This window comes from Saccopteryx leptura, chromosome X (assembly GCF_036850995.1).
Source record: "Saccopteryx leptura isolate mSacLep1 chromosome X, mSacLep1_pri_phased_curated, whole genome shotgun sequence".
Classification (NCBI taxonomy): Eukaryota; Metazoa; Chordata; class Mammalia; order Chiroptera; family Emballonuridae; genus Saccopteryx; species Saccopteryx leptura.
This window is the reverse complement of record NC_089516.1, coordinates 99,724,576-99,752,249: the sequence shown is the minus strand read 5'-3', so window position 1 is coordinate 99,752,249 and position 27,674 is coordinate 99,724,576. Positions and strand designations below refer to the sequence as shown.

Below are 27,674 nucleotides of genomic sequence, written 5' to 3'. Positions count from 1 at the left end.
CTAGCAAGGGGTTACTCGGTCTGCTGAAGGCCTGCGGTCAAGGCACATATGAGAAAGCAATCAATGAACAACTAAGGTCTCGCAACGAAAAACTGATGATTGATGCTTCTCATCTCTCTCCATTCCTGCCTGTCTATCCCTCTCTCTGACTCTCTCTCTGCCCCTATAAAAAAAAAAAAAGAAAGAAATACTGGAGCTACAGATTTTTTGAGGGCACAAAATATTAAACATACAAATACAAAATGGGTATCAGATAGATACAAAATAGATCCAGATACTTAAAAAGGCTCGATATAGTTTTAAAACAATACACTAGAATATTGATGTATTTATATGTGAATAATTAAACCGATCTCATAGAGTTCTGGTAGATTACATTTGAATGTTATATAAAGTTCCCAAGTAATCTTCAATGATCGCTACTATTGAGATTTCTTCTTTTTATTGTTTATTTTAAATTAAAAAATAATGTATAAATTCAATTTAAAAATTAAATGATATAAAAATTCTGACATTTGCTCATTCTTCTTCATATCCTCCCCCCAAATTAGCCACTACTAACAATTGGATGATCAGCCTTGTAATTAATTTTGTGTATATTTGCATACAATGTATGTTTTCTTTGTTTTTTTTTTTCTTTTTTTTTTTGTATTTTTCTGAAGCTGGAAACGGGGAGAGACAGTCAGACAGACTCCCGTATGCGCCTGACCGGGATCCACCCGGCACGCCCACCAGGGGCGATGCTCTACCCACCAAGGGGCGATGCTTTGCCCCTCCGGGGAGTCGCTCTGCCGCGACCAGAGCCACTCTAGCGCCTGGGGCAGAGGCCAAGGAGCCATCCCCAGTGCCCGGGCCATCTTTGCTCCAATGGAGCCTTGGCTGCAGGAGAGGAAGAGAGAGACAGAGAGGAAGGAGGGGGGGTGGAGAAGCAAATGGGCGCTTCTCCTATGTGCCCTGGCTGGGAATCGAACCCGGGTCCCCCGCACGCCAGGCCGACGCTCTACCGCTGAGCCAACCGGCCAGGGCTTCTTTGTTTTTTAATATACATACTGTCACATAGTTTTGCAACTTACTATTTTTTACTTACTCTATGGCTTAGAGATGTTTCCCTGTTGGTACAGATCTACCTGATTACTTTTAAATGTTGAAAAACATTTTGTAGTTTGGATATACCACAATTGGGACAGTCCTTTCTTGATAGGTATTTATTGTATTTCCAATAATGCAATATTATAAAGCAGAGCTGCAATGAGAATTCTTGTATATGTCTTCTTGTACAGATTAGTAAGCATTTCTTTGGAGGAGATGTAGAATCCGTAGGTCACAGGGCATATATACTTTCAATCATTTTTTTTTTTTTACAGAGACAGAGAGAGAGTCAGAGAGAGGGATAGATAGGGACAGACAGACAAGAACGGAGAGAGATGAGAGGCATCAATCATTAGTTTTTTGTTGTGACAGCTTAGTTGTTCATTGACTGCTTTCTCATATGTGCCCTGACCGCAGGCCTTCAGCAGACAGAGTAACCCCTTGCTGGAGCCAGCGACCTTGGGCTCAAGCTGGTGAGCCTTACTCAAACCAGATAAGCCCAAACTGGCGACCTTGGTGTCTCGAACCCGGGTCCCCTGCATCCCAATCCGATGCTCTATCCACTGTGCCACCACCTGGTCAGGCGATATACTTTCAGTCTTGATAGTTATTGCAAATTTGCCCACCCAAAAGGCTGTACCGATTTCTTTTTCTGCCAATAGTAGATGAGAGTTCGACTAGCTCTTTTGGGGAGGGGAGCTGGAATCTTCAAATTGTTGGAGTTATATGTATATGATTCCATCCTGTGTTTGAAATGGTAGTGAATGCAGTGGCCAAGACATGGAAACAACCAAAGTGCCCTTCAATAGAGGATTGGATAAAGAAGAAGTGGTACATATATACAAGGGAATAGTACTCAGCCATAAGAAATGATGACAGAGTGTCATTTAGGACAACATGGATAGACCAAGAGAACATTATACTGAGTGAAATAAGTAAATCAGAAAAAGCTAAGAACTCTATGATTCCATACATAAGTGGGACACAAAATTGAGCCTCATGGACATAGATAAGAGTGCAGTGGTTACTAGGGGAGAGGAAGGGTGTTGGGGAGAAGGGGAAGGGCTTAAAGAGGGACAAACATAAGGAGATGGAGAATGATTTGACTTTGGGTGATGGGTATACAACACAATCAACTGTCCAAATGATGTGGAGATGTTTCCCAAAATCTGTGTACTCTAGTTGACCAATATCACCCTGTTAAATTTAATCATCTTTTAAAAAAAGAAACGGTAGCGAATCTTCCAGTAATATACAATTCTTTATACACTTAATGTATGATTCTTTATCAAAGCATAAAGTTTTACAGCTAAAAGAGACCTGGAAATGATTCTTACTGTCCAAATTTTGCTTTGCCTGGATGAAAAAACAAAACAAAACAAAACAAAAACAACAACTGAATTCTGGATCATTATAGCTCATGCCATTAACAATCCCAGAAAGCAGTTCTAAAAGCACAAAACAGTTAAATAAGTTGTTAGATAAGTCATGTTTGTATCATCTTCAGGGCATGAAGTACTTACACCATAGAGAGTTTGCTCATGGGAGGCTGAAATCTCGGAACTGTGTGGTAGATGGGCGTTTTGTACTAAAAGTGACAGATTATGGCTATAACGACATCTTGGAAAAGCTAAGACTCCCCCAAGAGGAACCTTCTGCTGAAGGTAAGCAATGGATTTTATATTTCTGATGCATGCAAGGTAACTTCAAAGTTGAAATGAGACTATGCACTGAATTAAAACCTCAGGCTGATTCAACTCCCCACTTTTGTTGAAAATCCAGCCTTTTTCAAAGCCAAAGTAGTGAAAGAAATCTGCAAGCTGTAATAAGAACAAAGCCTGTGCAATAATGTTGAGATCCTGCTGTGGTAGGATTAGGCCGTATTGTTTGGAGACCCCAGGAGTGCCTAGAGGAACTTACTGAGCACTAGGCACACAGTAGGTGCTCAATAAATACTTGTCAAATTGAATGGAAGGTAATTTGGTAGCTGGACCCCCACAAAGCACATTTTAAAATAGAGTGTCACCATTAGATCATACCCTCACTGTCTCTGTCAGAGAGAAAGAAGCAAGCAAGTAAGGGACCCCCAGAAAATAAATGTTCTATGGGTTGTGTGGGATGACTTCAGACCAAATATGGCATTCTAGTAAATAAGTAGGTACACGAGTAAGGTCCATTTTATGTTTTTGTCTTCTGTTTAGTGCATTAGTGGCAGCACCAAACAATGTCTGTAAAGATCATCACAGATCAAATAGGAGAAATCTGTGATGGGGAGTGGGAATGGGTGAGTGAGAACTAGGATGAAATGAACTGGTAGAAGAGAGAGAGAAAGGAAGAGAAAAGTATGAATGAAAAAACAATGAATAGGGTAAAATACATATAAGAAACTTGGGCATTAAAAGTTTTAACCAATATTGCAAGGGCAAAGAAGGGAGTGTGACACACACACAAACCCAACCACAGAGAAACACAACTCAGAAAGACAGAAAGAAGACACAAAATTACAAGATATACTCGTATTCTTAAAAGTGTCTTTGGCATTATAAGCTTTAAAACTACTGACTTTACTACATAGAAAAAAATGAAGAAGGAAAGACAGAGGGACACATGGACAGATAGAGACAGACAATCCTGTTATCAGTGGTATCATCTTCGTACTTTACAAAACTTGTGGGATATTAAACTTTAGGGAGTCATCTAGTCCAACTTTCTCAAGTAACAGATAAGATAACTGAGGCTCAATATTTTCCCAAGTCATGCAGCTACTTAAAAGTATTTCCAGGAATTCAGTTCTGGTCTTCTGAAGACTAGTCCTTATACTCAGCTAAATTAAAACATATAACAATTTCCTTTTTCTCTGCCCATTCATGCTTTAGAGGACTTGAAGTTCCTGGAAATCGCTATAAGAAGAAATGTGGTTCTCTTTCTCTTTTTCTTTCCCCCTCCTTCTTTCCCTTCCTCCCTCCTCCCTCTCTTACTTTGTCTTATTGTAGACTTAGTCCTATGGTTATTATTTGGCTAATTCTAATTTTAAAATTTCCTGTTGTTAGCACTAGGATGTTGGTATGACAGCTGCAGAGTGGCAAGTTCTTAGCTTTCTGTCAAAATTAGTCATGTACAGAAGATAAAACACAATGCCCAGATTCGCAGAGTTCAGTATAATTCAAAGTTAAGAAACTCTGGTCTCAGAGTAAGGAAAGGGTAGCTACAAACTCTCTCTCTCTCTCTCTCTCTCTCTCTCTCTCTCTGTGTGTGTGTGAGTGAGTGAGTACTGTGTCTGTCATTTTCTCTGCCTCTCTCGGTTTCATTTCATTCTCCAAATTGCAATGGCAATGTAGATGCTCAATCTATTGTTCACATACTGCAGCCACAAATTTTCTTTTTTTAAAAAAAATTTATTTAGAAAATTAAATTTAATCAGGTGATATTGATCAATAATGTTCAGGCAAACATTTTTATAGCATTTGAACTGTTGACTGTGTTGTGTGCCCATCACTCACCAGAAGTTTTCTAAACTGCAAATCTGATCATCTTCCAGCTATGCCAAAATGTATTGAATGGCTGTCCATTGCTCTTAGGATAAAGTTAAAATTCTTTTACATGGCTTATAAGCCCTGCAAGAGTCTGGGCCTTGAAAATGTCCTTACATCTTTATGCTTCAGCAGTGCTGACCTTCTTCCAGTTGTTTATTTACACCAGTCACTCCTACTTCCAGACCTTCACACATGCTATGCCCATTGCTTGGGACAGTCTTCCTTTCCCACTCTGTTATAGACTCTTCTCATTTTGGCTAAATTCTAGTTCTTCATAGGGCTCAACATAAATACCACTTACTCAAGAGGCTTTCCATAACCACTTATGCTGGGCTAAATTCTCCTCTTAACGATCGCTTAGGACTTTGAACTTTGGTGTAATACATTTTGTTGGTATTATGTGTTTAATTAGCTGTCCTCTTTCCCCATTTAAACTATAAGCTCTGTGAATGCAAGAAACAAGTTTACTTCCCTCAGCTCTTTTTACTACCTGATAGGATAAGTGTTTATCGCATCAACAAATGGTTGGAATGAAATGGAAAACTCACTGCTCCCTACCTTAGATGACAGGGCTAATAGAATCTGGCTCGACTTTCATTTTATAGTTGGGGAAACTGAGATTCAGAAAGGTGAGCTAATTAGTGACCAAGTTGAGATGTTAGACCCAGGTCTCTTAATTTCCAGCCCTGTGTTCTTTTGTACTGTACCACACTATCCAAAGATGATTTTTATCACCATAGCAAGGTTCAGAGTTAGTAGAGCCACTAGCAGATAAAAAAAAACAAGCTAAGGTAATTTTCCTAGTTTTCCTGAGAGTGCAAGTGTTTTAGGTAGTGGCTCTTACTTGGCTCTGGAGTAGGCATGGGGAAATGGAGGTGGGTTGTAAGTGTATTTATTACTGTCTATCTCAATTATATAAGTATAGTGCAGATAAAGCCTCATTTTAGCCATTAACAACATAACAGGTAAGTGCTTTCTGAAAATACTATTTGGTAATGATTGTATTTAATAACCTAGCTTTTATCAGAGAGTTTTGTCCTTCCCCCCCCCTTCTTATGCTTTTAAATGTGCACGGAGAGAGGATGGCAGGAAGAAGCAGTTACATACCATTTTCCCTGCTCCCAAATATTCCCTCTGCCCTCCCTCCAAAACCACATTCCTGAAACCCCACAGTCAGAAATACATTATTCCTTTCATTAAAGTATCATTTATTTTTTTAGTTTTATTCGTAAATATCAGGCAAGGAGATGTAAGGGTAAAATCACTATAGAGAATGTATCAGAGACTTCTGTGGGGAAAAGGAGGGGGGAGAGAAACACTGGGCATGCCTGAAGAACAAAGAGAAAAAATGAGTATAATGTTGAGGGTAAGGCTAGAATTCCCTGTTTTACCATTTTAATCAGGATTGGATTAAAATAAGAATTTCCAAGGTGAGTTTTTCTCTTGCCTGTGTTTCACTAATGAACCCAAATGATCGCATACCTTTTACCCTCTTTCCTGCTTCATAGAAGCTCGCCCCTGGACTCCCTTCCCAGTATCCCAAATTTAACACGATGATAAGTAAGCCACCACATTTGGCCTGTCACCCCTACCTTCAACAGACACTCTTCTTCAGCCTCCCTCTCTGGCTGTCAACCTGTTGTTCACTACAATGTTGTCCCCTTTTCAGAGTACATTGGGCCTATCCCCAGCCCTGCCACTTCCTTTTCCATTGTAAACTTCCCAGTAATTGTATCTGGATCTCAAACTGCTGCTGCCATCCCCACCCACGTTCAGACCCTTTTCACCTCGCCTCATTCTGGCTCTTCCTGTAATAACCTCCTAGCTGGTCTCCCTGATTCCAGCCTCTCTAGCTCTTCAGTTCAGCTTGTGCAGTGTGCCAGATTCATCTTCCTGAATACGGTTTTCGTCAAATCCCTCTCCAGCTCCTGCACCCCTACTGCCTTTTGTGTTCACTCCAAATGCCTTCATTTGACTCTCAGGGCCTCTCACCTTCTGCCCTCATTCTTCCAGCCACCCTCCCTTCCCCACTTCATCAACCCCATTTCTCATTATTTCTTAACAGAGCCATTCTCTTCAGCCAAGCTAATCTGCTTACCCCCCCCCATCTACAATTTGCTCCTTTCTACCTCTTGTTTTTCTGCACGTACTGTTCTTTCTCCCTGCAAAGCCTTTAGCCTCTCAGCTCTAGAAACTGCATCCTCAATGTACTTAACAAGCTCCTTTAAGATTTAACTTTTCCAGGAAGCTTTTGCGGATTAAGTTGACCAGCTCAGTTTTTTATTTGTTTGAATCTAATGAAATTGTCAACATTTAATGATTTTGGCCTATAGAAACAGCAATTTCATATGGTTCTATGTGAAACACTTCCTCCAGCTTTGAACTATTCTATTTATATTGTTAATGTGTATTTCTTTACGAATTGCATAAGGGGCTATCCTCCCAAATTTATGAGCCTCTGACTGCTCTAACACCCTACAAGGAGAAATAAAATATCTTTTACCTCGATGGAACCTGAAATGGAGCAGAGTATACCATCAGTAGTCAAATTTGGCTTTTAATAGATTCATAGATTCATTTGCCTGAACGATATAGTGGAACTCACATCTATCTCTCTTGTTTTGCAGTTAAGGGTACACATGTCTGTCTTAACCACTGGTCTGTGAACTCTGAAAGGGCAATGACAAGACCTAATTCATTTCTGGTACCTCCCCTGTACCTAGCATGGTGCCTGGTACATAGTAGACCCTCAATAAATAGTTTCAAAACTGAGTTGAAGGACTTCCTGCACCTTTCTGCTTTGCAAGAAACAGAGAAGGCCTGGGGATCCTCTAATCCTTTTAGAGAAGACCTGGAGAAAGCAACCTGTGAATCTCTGAACTCCAACACAATCAAATTACTAGATACATATAGATCTCAGCAAACAGAATATCCATGGCAACCAATCTGGCAGTGCACTCACCTTTGCCTGGAAGCTTGCCAACTGCTACTGGCAGGCTCAAGAAAATAAGAAAGCAAGTGCCAGATAGTTTTTCTACTTTGAGTTTCTCTTCCCCACACATCTGTTGTGTCCAACCACATGGCCCTGATTTGGGAAGAGTAATGTACTTTCTCTTTGCATAATTCCTTAGGTTCATAGATTCAGACCCTGGGAAGGCACTAGCATGCTGATCTGTCTAATAAAATGATAAAGCAGTCAATGAAATAATCAGCCTTGGAGTCCTTGAGGGCATTGGACATGTTGCCAGTTAATCTTCCCCGCATGACTTATACAACTCTTTCTTTTCAGAGTTGCTGTGGATGGCCCCTGAACTGCTGAGAACCCCCAAGGGCAGCAGGTTGGGTTCTCTTGCAGGAGATGTCTATAGCTTTGCCATAATCATGCAAGAAGTGATGGTCCGGGGAACCCCATTCTGCATGATGGATCTTCCTGCTGAAGGTAAGCAAGAAGTGAGAAAAGGGCACAAGCAGCTTACTGTGACCCAGATGATCAGGCCAACCCAGGCTATTGTGATTTGCCAGAGGAGTGAACATGGTTATGTGTTTGTGCTAACTGCCTGCTAGTCTGCAAGCAGCCCATGTTATGTGCAGATGGAACTTGGAAACAGACAGCTTTAGGCATTTGAAATAAATTCCCCCACCCAGGAAATTGGTCCATATCCAAACTGTGACATACACCAAGGTCCTACAGGATCTGTATCAATCTCTTATTTCAGCAGCCCCTTCTACTGCTCTGATACATCCTCTGCCAGGTATTTCATTATCCCTCATGATGCTCCTGGATGGCAAGGTCTTCCCATACTTTCCCTGTGACATTCCACAGGCTTTCAGCCTTATCTTCCACTGGCTATTAGCCAAATAAATGGTAAAAAGCAGTGGGCAAAAGTTTGAGGAGAAGCAGGATATTTGCATACTCTAAAAGTAGGAACCTATTATATGCTAATTACAAGTAGGAAAATACTAACTTTACTAGTGAAAGATCCTACAGACAACTTAACAAGTAAGTGATCAAGGCACATCAATATCATATAGTCCCTGACATGATGCACTGAGAAGAGCATAACACCACCCCTGGGGTGTTCTTGTAAAAAATGCATAGCTTCAATATAACTATAGGAAAACATCAGACCCACCCCAACTGAGAGGCATTCTGCAAAAGAACTGGCCAATAGTCATAAAAAGTGTCAAAGTCATAAAAGACAGGGAAAGAATGAGGAACCATCACATATTGCTGAGACTGAAAAACAACAATTAAATACAATATGGGCTCTTAAATTAGAGTATGGGACAGAAAAAGAATATTAAGGGGAAATAGATGAAATTCAAATAAAGACTCTAGGTTGGTACAATAGTATTGTACCAGTATTAATTTCCTTTGTACTATGGTGATATAAATTGCTAACATTAGAGGAAGCTGAATGAAGGGTATTTCATAGAATTGTAATATTTTTACACCTTTTCTTTTTTTTTAAATAAATTTTTATTAATGTTAATGGGATGACATTAATAAATCAGGGTACATATATTCAAAGAAAACATGACTAGGTTATCTTATCATTAAATTATGTTGCATACCCCTCGCCCAGAGTCAGATTGTCTTCCGTCACCCTCTATCTAGTTTTCTCTGTGCCCCTCCCCCTACACCTTTTCTAGAAGTCTAAATTTATTTCAAAATAAAGGATTTAAAAATGCAAACAAAACAAAACAACCCCCCCAAATACTTAGCTATCCTTTGCCCCACTTATAGTCCCATATCATCCCTCTACTCATAGCTTCCCAACTGTTCCCCATCACTTGTTAAACAAAGCACATGTTTCTCACATGACATACAATGCTCTCCACAATCTGGCCCCTAACCTCCTCTCTAAGCTTATATCCTGTCACCCCCTACAATCCACTTAAACCTCGTAACTGGTAGTACCCTGAAAGCCTCATGGTGTTTTCTACCTCTGTGTGTTCACACAGGCTGTTCACAGTACCTGAAATGACCTCACCTTCTCCACATCTTGCCTTATTCAAATTGTGTTACTTCCTCTTGGAAGCTTTCTTTGACCTTACCTGTTCAGTTTGAGTCAAGTGCCCCCTCTGTGTTCACCTGTGTCTTTGTCTTCTAGAGTAATTATATTGTTGGCCATTGTTTATCTCCTTAATTGGACTGTGAGCTCTTTAAGGGCATGAATCATGCTTGATATAACTAAAAAGATGACCCATTCAACTTGATGGTTTTCTGAGAAAGGAACAAGGGCTCCCTCTGCAGTTGTGCCCCAAAGGGTTGATTCATATAAAATTTATTGCACTCAGAGATCAAGGTGCTGTGATGGAGAAACCATTAATAATACAGGCCAACCTGGAATAAAAAAGCAGAAGGTGTGATGTCACAAGGAGCTGAAAAGTCAGAGGCAACAGCTGAAATTCTTTCATGGGGGCAAGGGGACATTTATTATGGTCTGAAGCAGCACTGTTGTAGTGATACAGCCAATGGGAAAGGCACACAGTTGGGTCAAGCAAAGTTTGGTTCATGATGAGCATGTTAGAGATGGGGTTGTGGAGAGGGGACTAAAATAAAAAAAATAGCTGAAGAGACAGAGCTTGGATTTTATCTTATGTGTTATAAGAAGTCATAAATAAATTTTAGGCAAGAAAGTGACATGCCAAAATTCATGTTTTAGGAATGGTTTAGAGACAGATGGCTAGGCTAGAAGCAAAGACCAATTTGAGACTATTGTGGCTTGCTGGGGCCATTGAAGGCTAACTATTTTCTTCTACTTCCTTTAAAAATATCAGTCGAAAAGATCTAGACCAGGGGTCGGGAACCTGTGGCTCTTTTGATGGCTGCATCTGGCTCACAGACAAATCTTTAATAAAAATAATAATGTAAAAAATATAAAACATTCTCATGTATTACAATCCATTCATTTCCTACCACTCTTGTTCATGGTTGTGGGTGGCTGGAGCCAATCACAGCTGTCCTCCAGGACAACACCAAATTTTTATTGGATAATGCATAACGTACACGGGTCGTTGTATGGCTCTCACAGAATTACATTTTAAAATATGTGGTGTTCATGGCTCTCTCAGCCAAAAAAGTTCCCAACCTCTGATCTAGACCTTTGATCACTAACAGCTGTTGTGTCTGAATTGGGAGATTAAAACCCCCAGTTGAGGTATGAGACATTTGCAAGAAGGACAGTGTATTAGACTGAAATTATCTGGGATAAAATTTGAATTCTGTTCACTTACTAGGCATATGACTTTGAGTAAACTACTTACTTTCTTTGTGCCTCAGTTTTTCCTTTTGAAAATGAAGAGTTCCTACCTCTTCTGTCTGTAATGAGAATCACATGAAACAATGCATGCAAAGTACTCACTCAGTCCATAGTCTGATAAATGTTCCACCAAAAGTGGTGTTCAAGGACCAGCAGGAAGGAAGATACCAATGAGCTTCTGAACTATCTACTGGGTTTCTTAATGACCTTTCTCTATGGGTCAGACAGGGCACATAGACTGGACCCAAGCTTAGACTGGGCCTTCAGGGGATCAGATGGTAATTATGTCTACTGTAGAGATTGGAAGACTTAGATGACCTGGGGAGTCAGATCATTGGAGTTATAGTTATATAATTTATATGTGATAGGCCTCATAGAAAACCTAGCAAAAGCAGGATAAAGCTCTGTCTAAATGATACCAATAGCTCCATTGATTATTATTATTATTTTGCCTCATTCTCAATTGACTGATGTTACTTTTGCTCAGATACAATTTATATTCATGTCACCTAAGGAAAAAACGAGGAGATGACTTTCTGTTACTTCTCTTGACTAATACTTTTCATGGCTAAAATTCACTTATCTTTGCTAAATCTTGGTGCTTTTCCCATGATATGTAGACCTTTCTCTTCTTGCTTCTGGACAGAAATCATAGAAAGACTTAAGGAGCCTCCTCCTGTGTACAGACCAGTGGTTCCTCCTGAGCACGCCCCTCCAGAATGTCTCCAGCTGATGAAGCAATGCTGGGCTGAGGCTGCAGAGCAACGACCAACTTTTGATGAAATATTTAACCAGGTAAAGATTGCGTGAATCTTAAAAATGCACTCATCTTGAAACCATCCTACCCCAAACTAACTCCTTGGGTTCTTGTTTAATTGTGGAAGGAACCTCTGACAGAGAAAAAGGCACTCCTTTTGAGAAAGAAGCATGGAGGTGGCTACTTGGAGGCCCTTGATGCTGTCTCATCCCAGCACATCCTGAAGGAGCATAAGGGTTGTTTTTTTGTGTTACTCTGTATTTGTACTTCTGTTGCAAATCACCACAATGTGACCTAACTACCTTTCAATTGTAAAAGTGAACCATCAGGCATTTGCAAGGCATTAACATTGAGACTGTTATGAAATGGGTATCATAGAATAGATGGGTAACGTCATACAGCCAAGATTGCTTTGAAGATCACAGAGAACTCCGATGAGTATAGTATTTAAGCACTGTTGGGTTGTTTTTGGAGAGTCAGAAAAAATACAGGGTGTTTGAAAGTGTGTTTAAGATGGAAGAAAGTGCAAATGTGGAGTACAAAAGCAGGAGATTCCTTAGGTACCTAGAGAACGACTTGAGGCAATAGAGTGCCTGAAAAGTGATAAACTCTCCTTAAGATATGGAATTTTAGAAAAGGTTGGTCCTTCCTTCCTTCCTTCCTTCCTTCCTTCCTTCCTTCCTTCCTTCCTTCCTTCCTTCCTTCCTTCCTTCCTTTTTTCCTTTCCTTTCCTTTTCTTTCCACTCCACTCCCTTCCCTTCCCTTCCTTTCTTCTCTTCTCTTCTCTTCTCTTCTCTTCTCTTCTCTTCTCTTCTCTTCCCTTTTCTTTCTTTCTTTCTTTCTTTCTTTCTTTCTTTCTTTCTTTCTTTCTTTCTTTCTTTCTTTCTCTTTCTCTCTCTCTCCTCTGTCTCTCTTTCTTTCTTCTTTCCTGAGAAAGAGAGAGAGAGATACAGAGAGAGAGAGAGAGAGAGAGAGAGAGAGAGAATGGGAGGGAGATGAATGAGAAGCATCAACTCATAGTTGCAGCACCTTAGTTGTCCTTTGATTGCTTCTCATATGTGCCTTGACAAGGGGGCTCAAGCTGAGACAGTGACGCCTTGCTCAAGCCAGCGACATTGGACTTTGGGATTCAAGGCAGTGACCTTTGGACTCAAATCAGCAATCATGCTATCATTTGGGTGATCCCATGCTCAAGCCGGTGACCCCACCCTGAAACTTGTGGACCTGTGCTCAAGTCAGATGAACCTGTGCTAAAGCTGGCAACTTTGGGGTTTCTAACATAGGACCTCAGCATCCCAGGTGATGCCCCATTAATTGCTCCACCACCAGTCAGGCAAGGCTAATTCTTTCTTTAGATTGTAGAACTAAAAGGGAGAAATGAGAAAAGGACAGAGAGAGTCCTACTAGGGGAGCTAGGGTGCAGTTTCTACGTTGCAGCTGGCATTTTAGGACTTTGTTAAACTATAAGATACTGAAACTCAGGGTGCTTTCTGTGAGTGCTCTGTCAGCTCTGGTGAAGAGACTTTCGAGCCTGGATGGAGTACAGCACTGAGATGCTTCGTGAGTGGCAGGTATCTGAGGCGGAAAAAAGAAAGAGTTGGATTGAAAGCCTGAGGGGCCCTGCATATGAAGTCATCCGTGTCCCCAGCTAACAATGCCTCCATTAGCCTGGCTGGGTTTTTTGAAGACACTCAAACAGGGGTTCAATAGTATGTAAAAGGCAAAAGACCATGAAGGTCAAATTTCTAAAAACTTACCATGAGGCAAGAGAGACAGCATTTGCCCTTGTATTGACACTAGAGATGTTATTTCAGAAGGCAGAAGAGAAGCCAGTAATAGATAGAAGGAGTATACATCATACGACCTAAAACAAGACATTGCTGGAGTTGCCCTCACTGAAATGCTTCAATGGAAGTTTAGATTGTCTGAAAGACAAGGGTAGCCTCCCAACTCCCTGTAGCTAATAAAACTGAAGTGGAGAGAGGAATATTAGGTTCCCTAGATTAGGCAACAGGGGAAGTCCAAGCATCTGATCTGGCTACTGAAATTACTGGAAGGACCTTGGTGGATCTCTAGATATGAACCAGGCTCAGAAGAAGACGTCTAGTGTTAGTCTTGGGGTATTCAGTGCTAAGTGGCAGATATGTGGCCCAGCCATATAAGAGGTTTCATTGGGACAGATTCCTAGATGTCTTCCTAGAAAAACTGCCATCAGTCTTTTTGTTGTGAACACAGCTTTGTGCATGCTGAATACATCAGCAAAGAGGGGCTAGCTTCCCTTTCATGATTCCAATGCTCTGCCAAGCTCCCCACCTCTGTAGATGGAAAGGGTCCCAGGAAGGCATATTGAAAATCTATGGCATACAGCCACTTCTAAAGGATCAGGACATAGAACAGGGCAAGACCAGTCAAATTTTTACATTACTCTGACTAACATGAAGGACAGGTGATAGGGAAAACCATTATCCCTGGACCCCATGGGAAGAAACAGGAGTAGATCTGACCATGTAGATCTTGGTTCATATTTAAGAGGTCAAGAAACCTTCCACTGCCCCAAAACTGACAACACAGCAGCATTAGAAGATAAGGATGATTTATTAAGTTGATGATCTAGAAAGGTGAAACAGCATCACCTGCTCTCTTTCCCCTTATACCACTTACAACTGGTCTGGGCTCAAGAACAAATCCTGTTGCCTTTGAAGTGGCTTCTATTCATGTGCTTGTATCCCAGAACTGAAGGATTCTTCTCATAATACCTTTGCTCAGACTTCATAGAAACAGAAGGGTAGGGGGGAAAAGACTCAAAGAAAAAGAGCCCTGTGAGTTTGCCAGGATGACAATGAGGGTGGGAGGTGACTTTTGCTATTTTTACCCAGGTTTACCTATCCTTCTCTGGCATTTTAAAGGAAGGGAGTTTTGATAAGGATTTTTGCCCCATTGTCACTGAGTTTGGGGAGTAAGAATTCCTTGGTTCCTCTTTCTGTTTTACTTCCAGTTTAAAACTTTCAATAAAGGGAAGAAGACCAATATCATTGATTCTATGCTTCGGATGTTGGAGCAATATTCTAGCAACTTGGAAGATTTGATCCGGGAGCGGACTGAAGAGCTGGAAATTGAAAAACAGAAAACAGAAACTCTCCTAACACAGATGCTACCACCGTATGTATGAACACCTGAGGAGTGTGAATCCTTGTAACAGTGTGTTCTATTAAAAATTGAAAAAAATACCCATCAACTAATTGCTCTCTTTTTTTGTCCTGCACCTTCTCTACTCCCAGAAGGTTTAAGTCACACCTTCAAATCAAAGAAAAATTGGAAATCAAGGGAGCAGAGCTTACTTCTTAATTTTCCACTACCTGTGGATCATGCTGGTCATTTAAGTTTTTGGGGCTTCGGTTTTTCTATGTGTCATGACATGACTTTGCCTGGTAGTTGACCAATTAAAAAGAAACAGTTCTATGAACTCCTAGAGGAAAGTAATAGAGTTGTTTTTCATCCCTTAGTTGAAAGCTTTATCTGTTACTACAATTCCCAAATTTTCCATGGCACCTTATTCTTTGTAACATGATCTTCTAGGTGCTAATTGGGGAAACTAGTCTCTTGCAAAGGTAACCAACTGAGAACATTCCCGAAGGATATGGGGTGCTGAGGAAAAAGTATTGAGAGCTGAAAAAAAAAAAGCTCCACAAAGGCACAGACCAGGGTTGTCTGTTCAGTGCTGTATTCAAGCACCTAGCACAGTGCCTGGCATGTTATAAGCACATATTATATATATATACACACACACACACACATTATGTATATATATATATTTGTGTATATATATATATTTGTGTATATATATGTGTGTGTGTGTGTATATGTATGAACAAATTAATGTTTTTATCCAGATGACACTTTCTTCCTCATCATTTACTTTACAGTGATTTTTGGAGAAATTGTACTCTAGAAGATGTGTGTGGCATAGAGGGAGACCTGTGTCCTTTGAGAAAAGCTGTGTTTGCTTTTCAGATCTGTTGCTGAATCCCTCAAAAAGGGCTGCACAGTTGAACCTGAGGGTTTTGACTTGGTCACCTTGTACTTCAGTGATATTGTGGGCTTTACCACCATCTCAGCCATGAGTGAGCCCATTGAAGTGGTGGATCTTCTCAATGACCTGTACACACTCTTTGATGCCATCATTGGCAGTCATGATGTTTACAAGGTAAGCTAATTAGCACAGAAATTTATTCCAGGGAAAATTTTTTATATCAGGCTCATCTACATATGCTTCAAATTTGAAGGATGTGGCCATGGGCGGATACAGCGTTGGCCCTGTGTGTGTATGTCCTGGGTTTGATCCCCGGTCAGCACACACATGAAAAGTGATCGTCTGCTTCTCCACCCCTCCCTCTCCCTCTTCTCTCTCTTCCCCTCTTGCAGCCAGTGGCTTGATTGATTGGAGTGTGGGCCCCAGGTGGGGGTTGCTGGGTGCGTCCCAGTCAGGGCACATGCAATCGTCTGTGTCTCTATCTACCCCTCTTTTCACTTAGAAAAAAAAATTGTAGAATGCAGTTTTATGAGATATCATTATTTAGGAATTAAAATTTAACAGTATATTTTAAAACTTCCATTGGTATCTATAATGCCAGTGGCCGAGGCTAGGCAGGTTCAAATTGGATTCAGGCAAATGGTAGAGGGACGGGGAACCAGAAAGTGTTGGCCCATTTCCATTTATTAGATTCTCACAATGGTGGAGGAACGAATAGGCAGGGGAGAACCGCTTCTCATGGCAGCAGGCCAACAAACAGCAGAAGAGCCCCTCACAGTGGTGAGGAAACGATCTGCCCTGAAGGAAAACTCCCACAGATTTACCTATGCTATATACACCTGACTCTGCCATGTGCTCATGCACTAATCATGCAAAGTACAAGTGAGCAAGTCTAACACAGCTGTTTTTCCTACAGTATCCTAATTGGAATTAAAGCCAGATAGAAGGCATATAATGGCACATATTACAAAACAATAGTCTCAACCCAGCAAGAGATTTCTGGTCAAATTTCTTTTGAGCTATTTTCTAGGATTGGGACTAAGAAGAGGTTGGGTCCAATAATGTTATTGCACTTCAGTGGTTGACTATCCACAATGTAAGCAGTGAACCTAAGTACTGAAGGGGATACAGAAATATTGGCATTTTGCCTGTAATTCATGACTGCTACAGAGTTCATCTTGGTAAAGTTTGTGTAAAAATACATGCTGTTAAAATTTGGTTTCCCCTTTAGGTTTCATTTTTTTTTTTTCATACAGGAGAGAATTCTAGCATTGCTCATGTCAAAGAGCTATTAGACCTGAGGCTCTTAGGGGTTACTATAGGGCAGGTGTCAGGAACTTATGGCTCACGAGCCAGATGTGGCTTTTTTGATGCTGCATCTGGCTCGAAGACAAATCTTTAATAAAAAAATAATGCTAAAAATATAAAACATTCTCATGTATTACAATCCATTCATTTTCTACCGCTCATGTTCATGGTTGCAGGTGGCTGGAGCCAATCACAGCTGTCCTCCGTGACAACACCAAATTTTTATTGGATAATGTGTAAAGTACACGGGTCGTTGTATGGCTCTCATGGCATTACATTTTAAAATATGTGGCTCTCTCAGCCAAAAAGGTTCCCGACCCCTGCTATAGGGCAACCAGAAGCCCACCTATTGGTCTGAGGTCTGGGAAGTTGTTGATTAAGAGATTGCAATCCCCTGATCCCACATTTCCCCTCCCCTCTACCTTGTCAATTTCTACTCTTCCTATCAAAGTTTGCAGAAGATGTGTCGAGAACAAATCACTTCATCTACTCATTTTGGTGTAATGCTTCCTTACTCTTGATTTTATGTGTTAACTTGTCTCGAGGCAGAAACTTGCTAAAATTTTCATAGCTGTGCAAGGATGTTTCCATGTTGTTTGCAACATGGGTATTTGTCTTATTGATTGAGAAAGATGCCCCAGGCATTCCAAACTTTAGGCAGCTTCTCTGTTACAGGAACCAAGGCAGAGCTAGAGAATGAGTAGCTCCATTCATTGGATCCTTCACAGAAGTCTGAAATATCCCAACTCTTAAATCACACACAGGACACTGTGTTTATCTCGTATTAGACAGGGCCCTTTCAGGTCAGGTAGAGAGCCTCAGGGCTAGGCCAAGCATCTAAATTGGGCTCACAAATAGACATCATACCTGTCAATCAGCAGTAGCTGCAAACTAATCAAGAAGCACACATGGAGACCACTAAGGAGGAAAAATCCATGGAATCAGACTACTTGTCTCAACTTGTTGAACTCAAGTAGCCTGAAAAGAAAAACAAATCAACAAAGGCTAATTCAGTTGAATCAAAGATGATTCAGCATGGGCAATAACAGAGTCACTGGTTTAATCAACTCAGCTGATACTGTTCAGACAATTGTTGGGGGTTTTGGGGATAAGACCATCAGGTATTTTGCTACTTTATGGCTACAGTATGGAGTTAGTGAACTGTTTTTAGGATAGGGCTATGTGAATCCAAAAAACAATGGAATCTAATTTTTTTAGTCCTGTTTATTAAAATAAACACAGCACAAAGCAAAAATAATGAATCAGCAGTGAATCATCAAACTTGTTCATTTTCATTTTTTTTTAACCTGTAAAATTGGAATCACTTCCTCTAGTACTTGATGATCTGAAATGGAAGTGAAAAGGCTATTGCATAATTATGAAGTGGGTGATTTGTTTTCAGTTTAATTCTCCTGTTACCACCTCATCTCAACAAGACCCTTTTCTATATATCCTCTTCCCTTTTTCTGTCCTTATGCAGCCCACAGTTCCCCCACAGCGGTCTCATACCAAGGCTAGGCAGTTCCCATGGTCCTTGCCCTCCTAATCTTCTCATCCATACATATCCTTAGGGATGCCTATGTGACTGACTCAAAGCTGAAGTATCAACCACCAGTCTCTGAAAATGACCAGTCAGTGAGTTTCTACCTCCCATATAGTGTTTGCTAGGTACCCATTGCCTTCCTCTGTGTAGACAGTCATGCTTCTTTGAGGGTAGGGATCCTTTTTCTCAAAGTGCACCAGATAAGGAGGCTCTGACTGGAAGCATGCTGAGGTATAAGGTCCCATAAGTGCAAAGGATCACTGTTATTGGCTATATAGGAAATCATGATGAGAGCTCTATTGCTGATTACTAAACTTTCTCTGGAACTCAATCATAACTACAGTCCTAAGGCTTATTTCAAGACTTAACAGTTTGGTGATGATGACAGTGATGATGATGATGGTGATGGTGATGGTGATGATGGTGATGATGAGAAAGAGGACAGAGCTTGCATTTATCATCCACCAGGCATGTTTCAAGTGCTTTGATATGTATTAAATTTTTAGTCCTGAGAAAACTCTATGAGGTACGTACTGTCATTATCCCTATTTTACAGATAAGGATACTAAAGCACAGAATGGTTAAGTGACTTGCTCAAGGTCACACAGTTCATAAATGGTGCATCTTGGATTCTAAACAAGACAGCATGATGACTTCACAGGTTTATGCTCTTAACCATTGCACTCATGAATACTGTTCTCTAGAAGAACATGTATTTAAAAAATTTTTGTATATTTGATTTTTAGAGGGAGCAGAGAGACATTGATCTATTTCTGTATGTGCCCTGACCAGAAATCAAACCTGCAACCCTTCCTTATCAGGACAATGCTATAACCAATGGAGCTATCCCACCAGGGCAAGAACATGGATTTAATCTGGATCCATGCTTGTACTAGCAGAGTCTGACTGGCAGATTTCATGGAAGTCCTTTCAGCTTATCTTTTTATCTTTTGAATTTAGTTGAAAAGTTCTGACTTATTAGTTACCTAAAAGAGTGAGTACACTTTTGTGGGGAAAATGAGGAACACAGATTTGCCTATTTACAGATGTCCAGCTCTAACTGCCTCTGCAAAGCAATTGAGGCTTAGTAGTGTTGCTCTTTAAGTGGTAAGCAGTAGAAAAGGAGGAGGTAGCTGGTGGTAAAACAAAAACAAAAACAAAAATGTTCTCATACCTAATGGGACTGCAAAACTGACTTTATCATATTAGCAAGGCAATGCAGAATTAATGAACACTTCCACCTTCCTTCTTTCCCTTTTCCTATACTTGCTCTAAGGCTGTTCTAGCTCCTTTTCTTGAAATCATCTAAGGTGAGGGAGCATCACATGCACTAATTCCTAGGGTGCTTCCCCATGGACACCCATAGACAATCTCAGAAAAATTCCCTTTCTTTCCCCAGGAATTGTTTGGGGGCTAATAATTCTCGAGAGACAGCCAAGGACCTGCAAAGTAGTTGCACGTATTTCAGAATTTATGGGTGTGGGACCTAGATATTAGTATTTTTTTAAGAAAGTTCTTTAAGTGATTCTAATGTGCAGCCAGGCCTATGAATCACTGACAGCCTACTTGTCTTCCTCATTTTACAAAAAGGACATCTGGCTCCCATAATAACCCTTAACCTGTCACACACACATGCTCGTGCACACACACAAGTGCACACACACACACACACGAGTTATATGCTTGGTAATTTTATCCCCATCCTCCATGTTTTCCAGGTAGAAACCATTGGAGATGCTTACATGGTGGCCTCAGGCCTCCCAAAGAGGAATGGCAGCAGGCATGCAGCTGAGATTGCAAACATGTCCCTAGATATCTTGAGTTCGGTGGGGACCTTCAAGATGAGGCACATGCCAGAGGTGCCAGTTCGGATTCGAATAGGTCTACACTCAGGTAAGAACAACCAGCTAAAGCAAGAGATGACATTTCCCTTCTCCTCCAGGGAAAACTAGAAAAGGAGGAAGAGGGCATCTCTTGCCTGACTACTTGCAGCTGTATTATCTAGGGCTGCATAATTTCTTTAAGCCCATTCAAGTTTACTCTCTTCCCAGTGAGCAGCAGTCCTTGTTAAAGGTACCAAACCCTTTCAGTCAAACTTTCTTTTTTTTAATGTTTATTTTATTGATTTTAGAGAGTGAGGTAGGGAGAGAGAGTGAATTTCCATGTTTGAATATATTATACTAGATTGACATGCATATGTTCTATTTAGGATAATTCACTTAATTATTAAAAATCTCAACTCCTGAAGTATTTGTCTTCCACATGTCTCCTCACTTGCTTGAATATCTTCAGGATCTCCCCTTCATTGTATCCCTTCCATCCACCTTCACAAATTCACAGGTACCTTAACAGGTATCTCACATGATGTTGCACATATATCGCCTAGTTACCCTTGTTGCTCCCCTCTCTACTCACCTCCTCTTCGTTGTTGCTTTACACTTCTAGGCTCCTTTTCTCCCCCATCCTTTTAATTCCTTTTCTATCAAATTTCTTAAGAGGGTGGTTGATACTCACGATGCCATTTCTTTAGTATCCACTCCCTCCTTAGCCTCTTTGTAATCTAGCTTCAGCACTGACCACTTTTACTTAGTCCGAGTCTGCACTATCTGCAGCATTTGATATTCTTGACAATCCTTCCTAAAACTTTCCTCAATTAACTTTTCTAACATGCTCCTCACTTGTGGAATGATTCTTCTTCATTTCATTTCATTTCCTGTCCCTTTTACCAAGTCCTGCTCTCTAACTGTGGCTGCTCCCACATTTTCTGCAAAGCTCTGAATTATGGTCTTCTTGTTCTCTGCAAATTCTAACCTCTAATTCATTCTCAACCCACTCCAACCTGGATTTCATTTTCTACCATTATTTCATAATCTATTCTGTCTCTATCTGTTCCTTTGATTTTTTTTCAATTTAAGATTTTTTTTAATTTTAATTTTTTGTGTTTACATAGATTCAGGTGTCCCACTGAGTACATCCCCCCACCCCTGTGTTCCCCTCAACCTGTTCAGGGTTCTGTCCTTCACCCACTGTTTCTCTCTCCATATATTCTCTTCTGGATGATCTCATTCATGTCTATCATTTAACTACCATTAGTGTGTTAATGACTTCCAACTTGAAGCTTCAGCATATCTTCTTTCTTAAGTTTAGACTTGTATATCAAACTTGCTGCTCACATTTCCACCCAAATGTTCCACTCAGATTTAATGCATCCAAAACAGAATTATTTCCTTCCTACATGAACTTCTTCCTCTTTCTGGTTTTTTAAAATTGATTTTAGAAAGAGGAAGGATAAGAAAGATAGAGAGAGACATTAACTTGTTCCACTTATTTATTTTATTTTTTTTGTATTTTTCTGAAGCTGGAAACGGGGAGTGACAGTCAGACAGACTCCCGCATGCGCCTGACCAGGATCCACCCAGCACGCCCACCAGGGGTGATGCTCTGCCCACCAGGGGGCGATGCTCTGCCCCTCCAGGGCATCGCTCTGCCGCGACCAGAGCCACTCTAGCGCCTGGGGCAGAGGCCAAGGAGCCATCCCTAGCACCCGGGCCATCTTTGCTCCAATGGAGGCTTGGCTGCAGGAGGGGAAGAGAGAGATAGAGAGGAAGGAGTGGGGGTAGAGAAGCAAATGGGCGCTTCTCCTATGTGCCCTGGCCGGGAATCGAACCCGGGTCCCCTGCACACCAGGCCAATGCTCTACCGCTGAGCCAACTGGCCAGGGCCTAACTTGTTCCACTTATTTATGCATTCTTTGGCTGAGGCTTGTATGTGTCCTTATTGGTCATCAAACCCACAACCTGGGTGTATTGAGATGCGCTCTAACAAACTGAGCTGCCGGGCCAGTGCTCTCTTCTTTTCTGCTTTCATTTTCTACTTCAATTTGTGGTTTCATCACTGACCTTATTATTCCAGTTAGTCTTGGGAGTCATTCTCCTTGACTCCTCCTTCACCCTGACCTTAACCATTCAACCAACTATTAAATCTTGGGTATTTTACCTTTTAAATATTTCTTGAATATGTTTTTCATCTTCTTAACTCTCACTACTCAAGGCTAGGTCACCAGCATCTTTTTGTTTCCACTCTTATTTCTTTCTATCTATCCTTCTCATAGTCATCAGCATAATATATGTTTGTTTGTCTTTTCATTACACTGTATGCTCCTGGATGGCCAGAGCTATATCTTACTTATGTTTGTATCCTGAATACTTACACATTGTAATTGTTCAGTATTTTTCCTTTACAGAAAAGCTCTTATCTTTCATTTGTACTCCAGTTTTACATGCCCAAGCCCCCTTAGCACATCACTTTTTGAATAATTCACCATTACTTTGAATTCAACATATCTAAAGCTTCAAGTCATCTTTTCCCACAAACCAGAATAAATTCCTAAATCCATGCCAATTTCCTTTTGGTTGTCAGTCAGACAGCCAACAAGTCTATTGGTTTTCCTTTCACAATTTCTCTCTTTTATCAACCTTGTGCCCCCCAACACCATCACCTCCTTTCAAGCACTCACAATACTGTGATTGGATTACTGCAACAGCCACCTAACAATTCTTCCTGGTTATACTTTCTCCCCTTTCAATGCATGCTGTATACTGAACTGAGAAAAAAAAAAAGAAAAATAATTCTCATCATATAATCCTGCTCAAAATTATCTAGTGGTTCAAGGTCTTATAAACTGTACAGCCCAATATCTAACCTTTTCTGCAGTTTCTCCCTAGCCACCTGAACAACACAGAGTGCTTTATCTATAAGCTTCCCAAAATGCCATGCTCAATCCCACCTACAAATCTTAGATTCATATCCATTTTCTCCTGTTCAAATCTTACCCGCTCATCAATAGCCAGTTCAAAATCTACCTTCTCCGTTAGACCCTTCTTGACTGAATCAGGTTGTACTACCTTCCCTCTAAATTACTGTAGCAGTTTTGCCTGTAACATTTATCTTGCTTCAACCATACATTATTTTGGGTTGTTAATTAACTGCTTCCTGTTTGGTAGTCTCTCTTCTTCAGACTATAATCTCCTGGCAAACCAAGACTATGTGTTACATTAAAAAAAAAAAAAAAAACTTTCTTAGGCGCCTAGATCAGTGCTCAGTGAATGAGTGCTTCTGAATGGGTGAGAAATGAATTAAAATAAGAAACATAGGCTTTTTAATTCTTATTTTTATTCTTAAAAATTAAAGTTCAAAAAGAACTTTTTAAAACAAAAACTCTAATTACTTTCTTTAACTCAGGAGACAGCAAAAAGATAATGCTGAGCAATTTTAATATAGAAATTAGAGTAGAAATCAGAAAGATGGAGGTAGAGAACATCTTACATACTCCTGCATTAGGTTTTCAGTATGGTTGCTGAAGTTTTTGCAAGTAATGTCCATTCTGTGAACACAATATGGCCATATTAAAATGTAAGAACAAAAACATTCTAAGAGCAAATAGAAACTATTCTTGATTATTTATATATACTGCTCTTCCATGCCCTTAATACTTATGATTAAAAGTCAACTCTACTTCTTTTCAGATTTTAAAACTGTCTTAGCAATACTTCTCTTGATAGACACAGTTTGAGAGTCATATAGCCCTAAAGCATTCTTCCTTCCAATCCTAAGGTACAAAAAAAGTGTCACATTTATTGTCCCTAACAACAGACAAGTTTGGATCCTGAGATCTTGCCCAGGCTTTTCTGATTTGGGTTTGATGCTTATTTGTCCCTGTTGACAGATTTAAGTATCTTGTGGATAACTGTTGCTTGGAACAAAGTTCTAAATCAGAAGGGTAGTCATGTCTGCATCATTATAAACTTGCTTCTTATAAGGCAAAATGTTCATTACTCATTATAAAATTCCTTCAGATTCCCAGAGCTATTATGTGGCAACTTGATTTTTTTTAATGCAGCTACATTCCTTCCCTTGGCAATGCCCCTCTGTTAACATTGGTTGCATACCTGTTGACTGTAATTCCAACTGCTTGCTACGCTATAGGTCCAGTTGTTGCTGGAGTAGTGGGCCTCACCATGCCCAGATACTGTTTGTTTGGAGACACTGTGAACACAGCTTCTCGGATGGAATCAACAGGGTTACGTAAGTACCTTTAGCAAGATGGATGGGATGGTAACCTCTTACTTTTGAGAAAGAAATCCTTCTTGAAGAGAGGGGAAAGGGACCAGGGTACTTGATATTTTGATGTTTTAAAGAAAAATAAAAGATAATTTGAGAAGATTAAGGAGATTTAACACATTTTTCTTGATCTTGAATGGCAAACCAGTAGGTGGTGATGTTGGATTGGACATGTAACTTTCTTGTTCTAGAAATGACGCCATAGCTAAGTAACACTGAAACAGCCAGTGTATGATCAGAGCAAGTAAACAAAATCATTTGGGTAAAGGAAAAAAACGACCAACCTGGTGGGTTTAAGAGAGTCATGTTAAAAATAATTAGCTAAGGAACCAACATTTTTAGTTTTTCAGCTAGTTTGTGGAGCCAGCTGCTGTTTGGTCCTCTAGTCCTCTTTTTGAATAAATTAGGACCCCAGGAGTTCTAGCTTCATCAAATATGTTCCTCAAATTTAGCTAGCAATAATCCCTTAACCTAAGGAGCTTGTGATTCTGAAATAATTAATTTCAATTTAACCTAGCTTCTATCCAAACATTCACAGTATCAACAATACCACTCCCTTACCACTTCTTTGGGAAGAAAACTGTACAAACCATTTGTCTGTTACCAGCAACTCTCTTGGTTATGTACTGCTGCTACTGAAGCAATGTCAGAATCACAACATGCCTTTACCTATATCCTAGTTGAGCAAAGAATTTTGTTCATGCTAGGATAGGAAGAACATATATTTTATATATAGTTTTTATGTTTTTTATATTTAAAAAACCACCTAGGCCCTCGGCAGCCTGGCTCGGGCAATTACCAGGCAAGACAGCTCTTCCCAAATTTCAGCAATATACAAAAACTAGTTTTTGATGATATGGTGGCCTAAATCACTGTGGGTGGTACCCTGTCTGACCCCATTTCTCATCACTCATGTGCAGAAAAAGGCTTACACAGTGGGTCTAGTCTTAGTCAATCTAGCCTATGCAGCTCTGATTAAGGAGGCAGCATGGAATTTAGCTGTTGTTAAGATAAATTTTCTGACATCTGGGAAATTCCTCGAACTCTGCAGACACGGCCGAGGTCATGGACATAGTGATCCAGGAACTGCTGTAAGCATATGACTTTGCTTTTGAAGTGTAGCTCAAGATTGAATGAAACTGATCATGGAACCGCAATGCAGATTTGGCACAGTACCCTGGAGTGATGTAAGCTTGTAGAAAGCTAGTCATATTCTGTTCTGCACCAAGGAAACTCTGCACATTTCACATTGCATATGTAGAGCTGAGAACAGAAATAGAATTTTCAGATTTAGGCAGTACCTTGTCCAGTGATCAGCTAGGACAGTGGTCGGCAAACTCATTAGTCAACAGAGCCAAATACCAACAGTACAACGATTGAAATTTCTTTTGAGAGCCAAATTTTTTTAACTTAGACTATATAGGAAGGTACATTCCTTACTGAGGTAGTGCCCGCACATGGTATTTTGTGGAAGAGCCACACTCAAGGGGCAAAAGAGCCGCCTGTGGCTCATGAGTCGCGGTTTGCTGACCACTGAGCTAGGAAGAAGAAAATGGAATGAATCATAACACAACAGGTGTTTATTAAGCACTGACTAGGCATGGAAATCATTAGGAGGTATACAAAGAAGTATACACATACGGTCTGTACTAAAGGAGATGGTTAGTGTCCTTTTCTGGAAGTTAATAACTGTGTCTGAAATATGACATAAAACTATACCTGATTGAATATCTGTAATGAGTTAGCCTCTAACCTCATTTGGGATATTAGACTGGGTCATGCCACAGGTTTATTTAAAAAATGAATTTTATTTATACCTTCTTTGTGCCCAGTTGTATACATTGATTCTGGAATGGAAGTGACTAGTGACACAAACCTGGAGTGATCATCCTTGCCACACAACTAGATAGTGGTATGAGTGAGGTATCTCTTTCTCTTTTGAGCTGTGTGTTCCCCACGAAGTAAAATTACTCTACTGAAAGGCTTCCTAAAAATCAGATGCTAATGAAATGGCACACTTAGGGCTGGCTAGGGACACACTAGATGATCATATGACTTTTAAGAAATAGGACAACTTTTTTTGAGCAGATATTCTGGGTGCTCATGGGTTAGTGTGGAAGACACCAACAATATTATGTCAAAACAGGGGAAGTCATTGTGAGTAAAACATAGCAGAAACTTTTTCAATTTTTTCCAGTCATGCTTTCCTATTTAGATTGTCCTAAGCTTCTAAAAGAATTACCTTCTCAAAAGTGTGTGAAAATAAGTCTTAGACTTTTATTTAAGATTCAACTTCAACAAGGTTTTAATTCATAGGATGAAAGTTTTCAGGAAAGTCAAGGATTCTGCTTCAGTTAACAAATGATTTTTCTTTACAAAAGAATTACACTTAGTTTCCTACAAAAATTTTAGTCATAGTTTCTCATGTAAGGCTCTTACCCCAGATTGGGATTTTTAGTTAGAAATAATACATTCATTTGTGTATACAGCTAGATCTATCCACCCAAAGGACACCTATAGTTGTACAGTAAGCACAAAATGTTAACAAAAGTCTTGGGTCGTTTCTCATTGATTTTTAAAATTTTATACAGCAATATTGAAAGGTAGATGTATGGATATATATGAAAAAGTCACTCTTTTGTCTCTTAAGTAGGATATGTAAGTCTTGGGAGTTCATTCCTGGAAGCAGCCTATGAGAGGCTGCTTGAAACCTCACTCATCTCAGACAAGGTCACATTTCAGCTGGGAGCACAGTAGTGGTTGCTGGTTTCTTCACCTCAGCCCTCGAGTTGAATTAACACCTTTCTGTTGCATGGCCTTTTATCTGAGGTGGTGTCTAGAAGATGATAGGTGTTGCAGCCTTATTTGGGCCTGTTGAGGAAGGCTGAACTCCCCCCTCCTGTGAAATCCTAACTAAAGCTCTCTCTCAGGGACTTTGTTTTTAGGATCTATTTTATTTAGAAGTGGGGGCATTTATTACATTAAATATTTTCTCATTCATTTTAAATGAAAAGATCCAAAGTCAGGC

The 27,674-nt window shown here is 40.2% G+C and overlaps 1 protein-coding gene across 4 annotated transcripts in view; it reads left to right on the top strand.

The window, feature by feature from the left end:
* Positions 1–27,674, top strand: part of GUCY2F (guanylate cyclase 2F, retinal) — a 120,193-nt gene that overhangs the window by 60,002 nt on the left and 32,517 nt on the right. For all 4 annotated transcript variants that reach the window (XM_066357156.1, XM_066357155.1, XM_066357153.1 and 1 more), the window contains 7 exons: positions 2,597–2,753; positions 7,912–8,061; positions 11,535–11,683; positions 14,641–14,804; positions 15,657–15,849; positions 20,245–20,419; positions 24,512–24,610. In XM_066357156.1, coding sequence (XP_066213253.1) covers positions 2,597–2,753; positions 7,912–8,061; positions 11,535–11,683; positions 14,641–14,804; positions 15,657–15,849; positions 20,245–20,419; positions 24,512–24,610 — 1,087 coding nt within the window. The remainder of the gene's footprint in view (positions 1–2,596; positions 2,754–7,911; positions 8,062–11,534; positions 11,684–14,640; positions 14,805–15,656; positions 15,850–20,244; positions 20,420–24,511; positions 24,611–27,674) is intronic.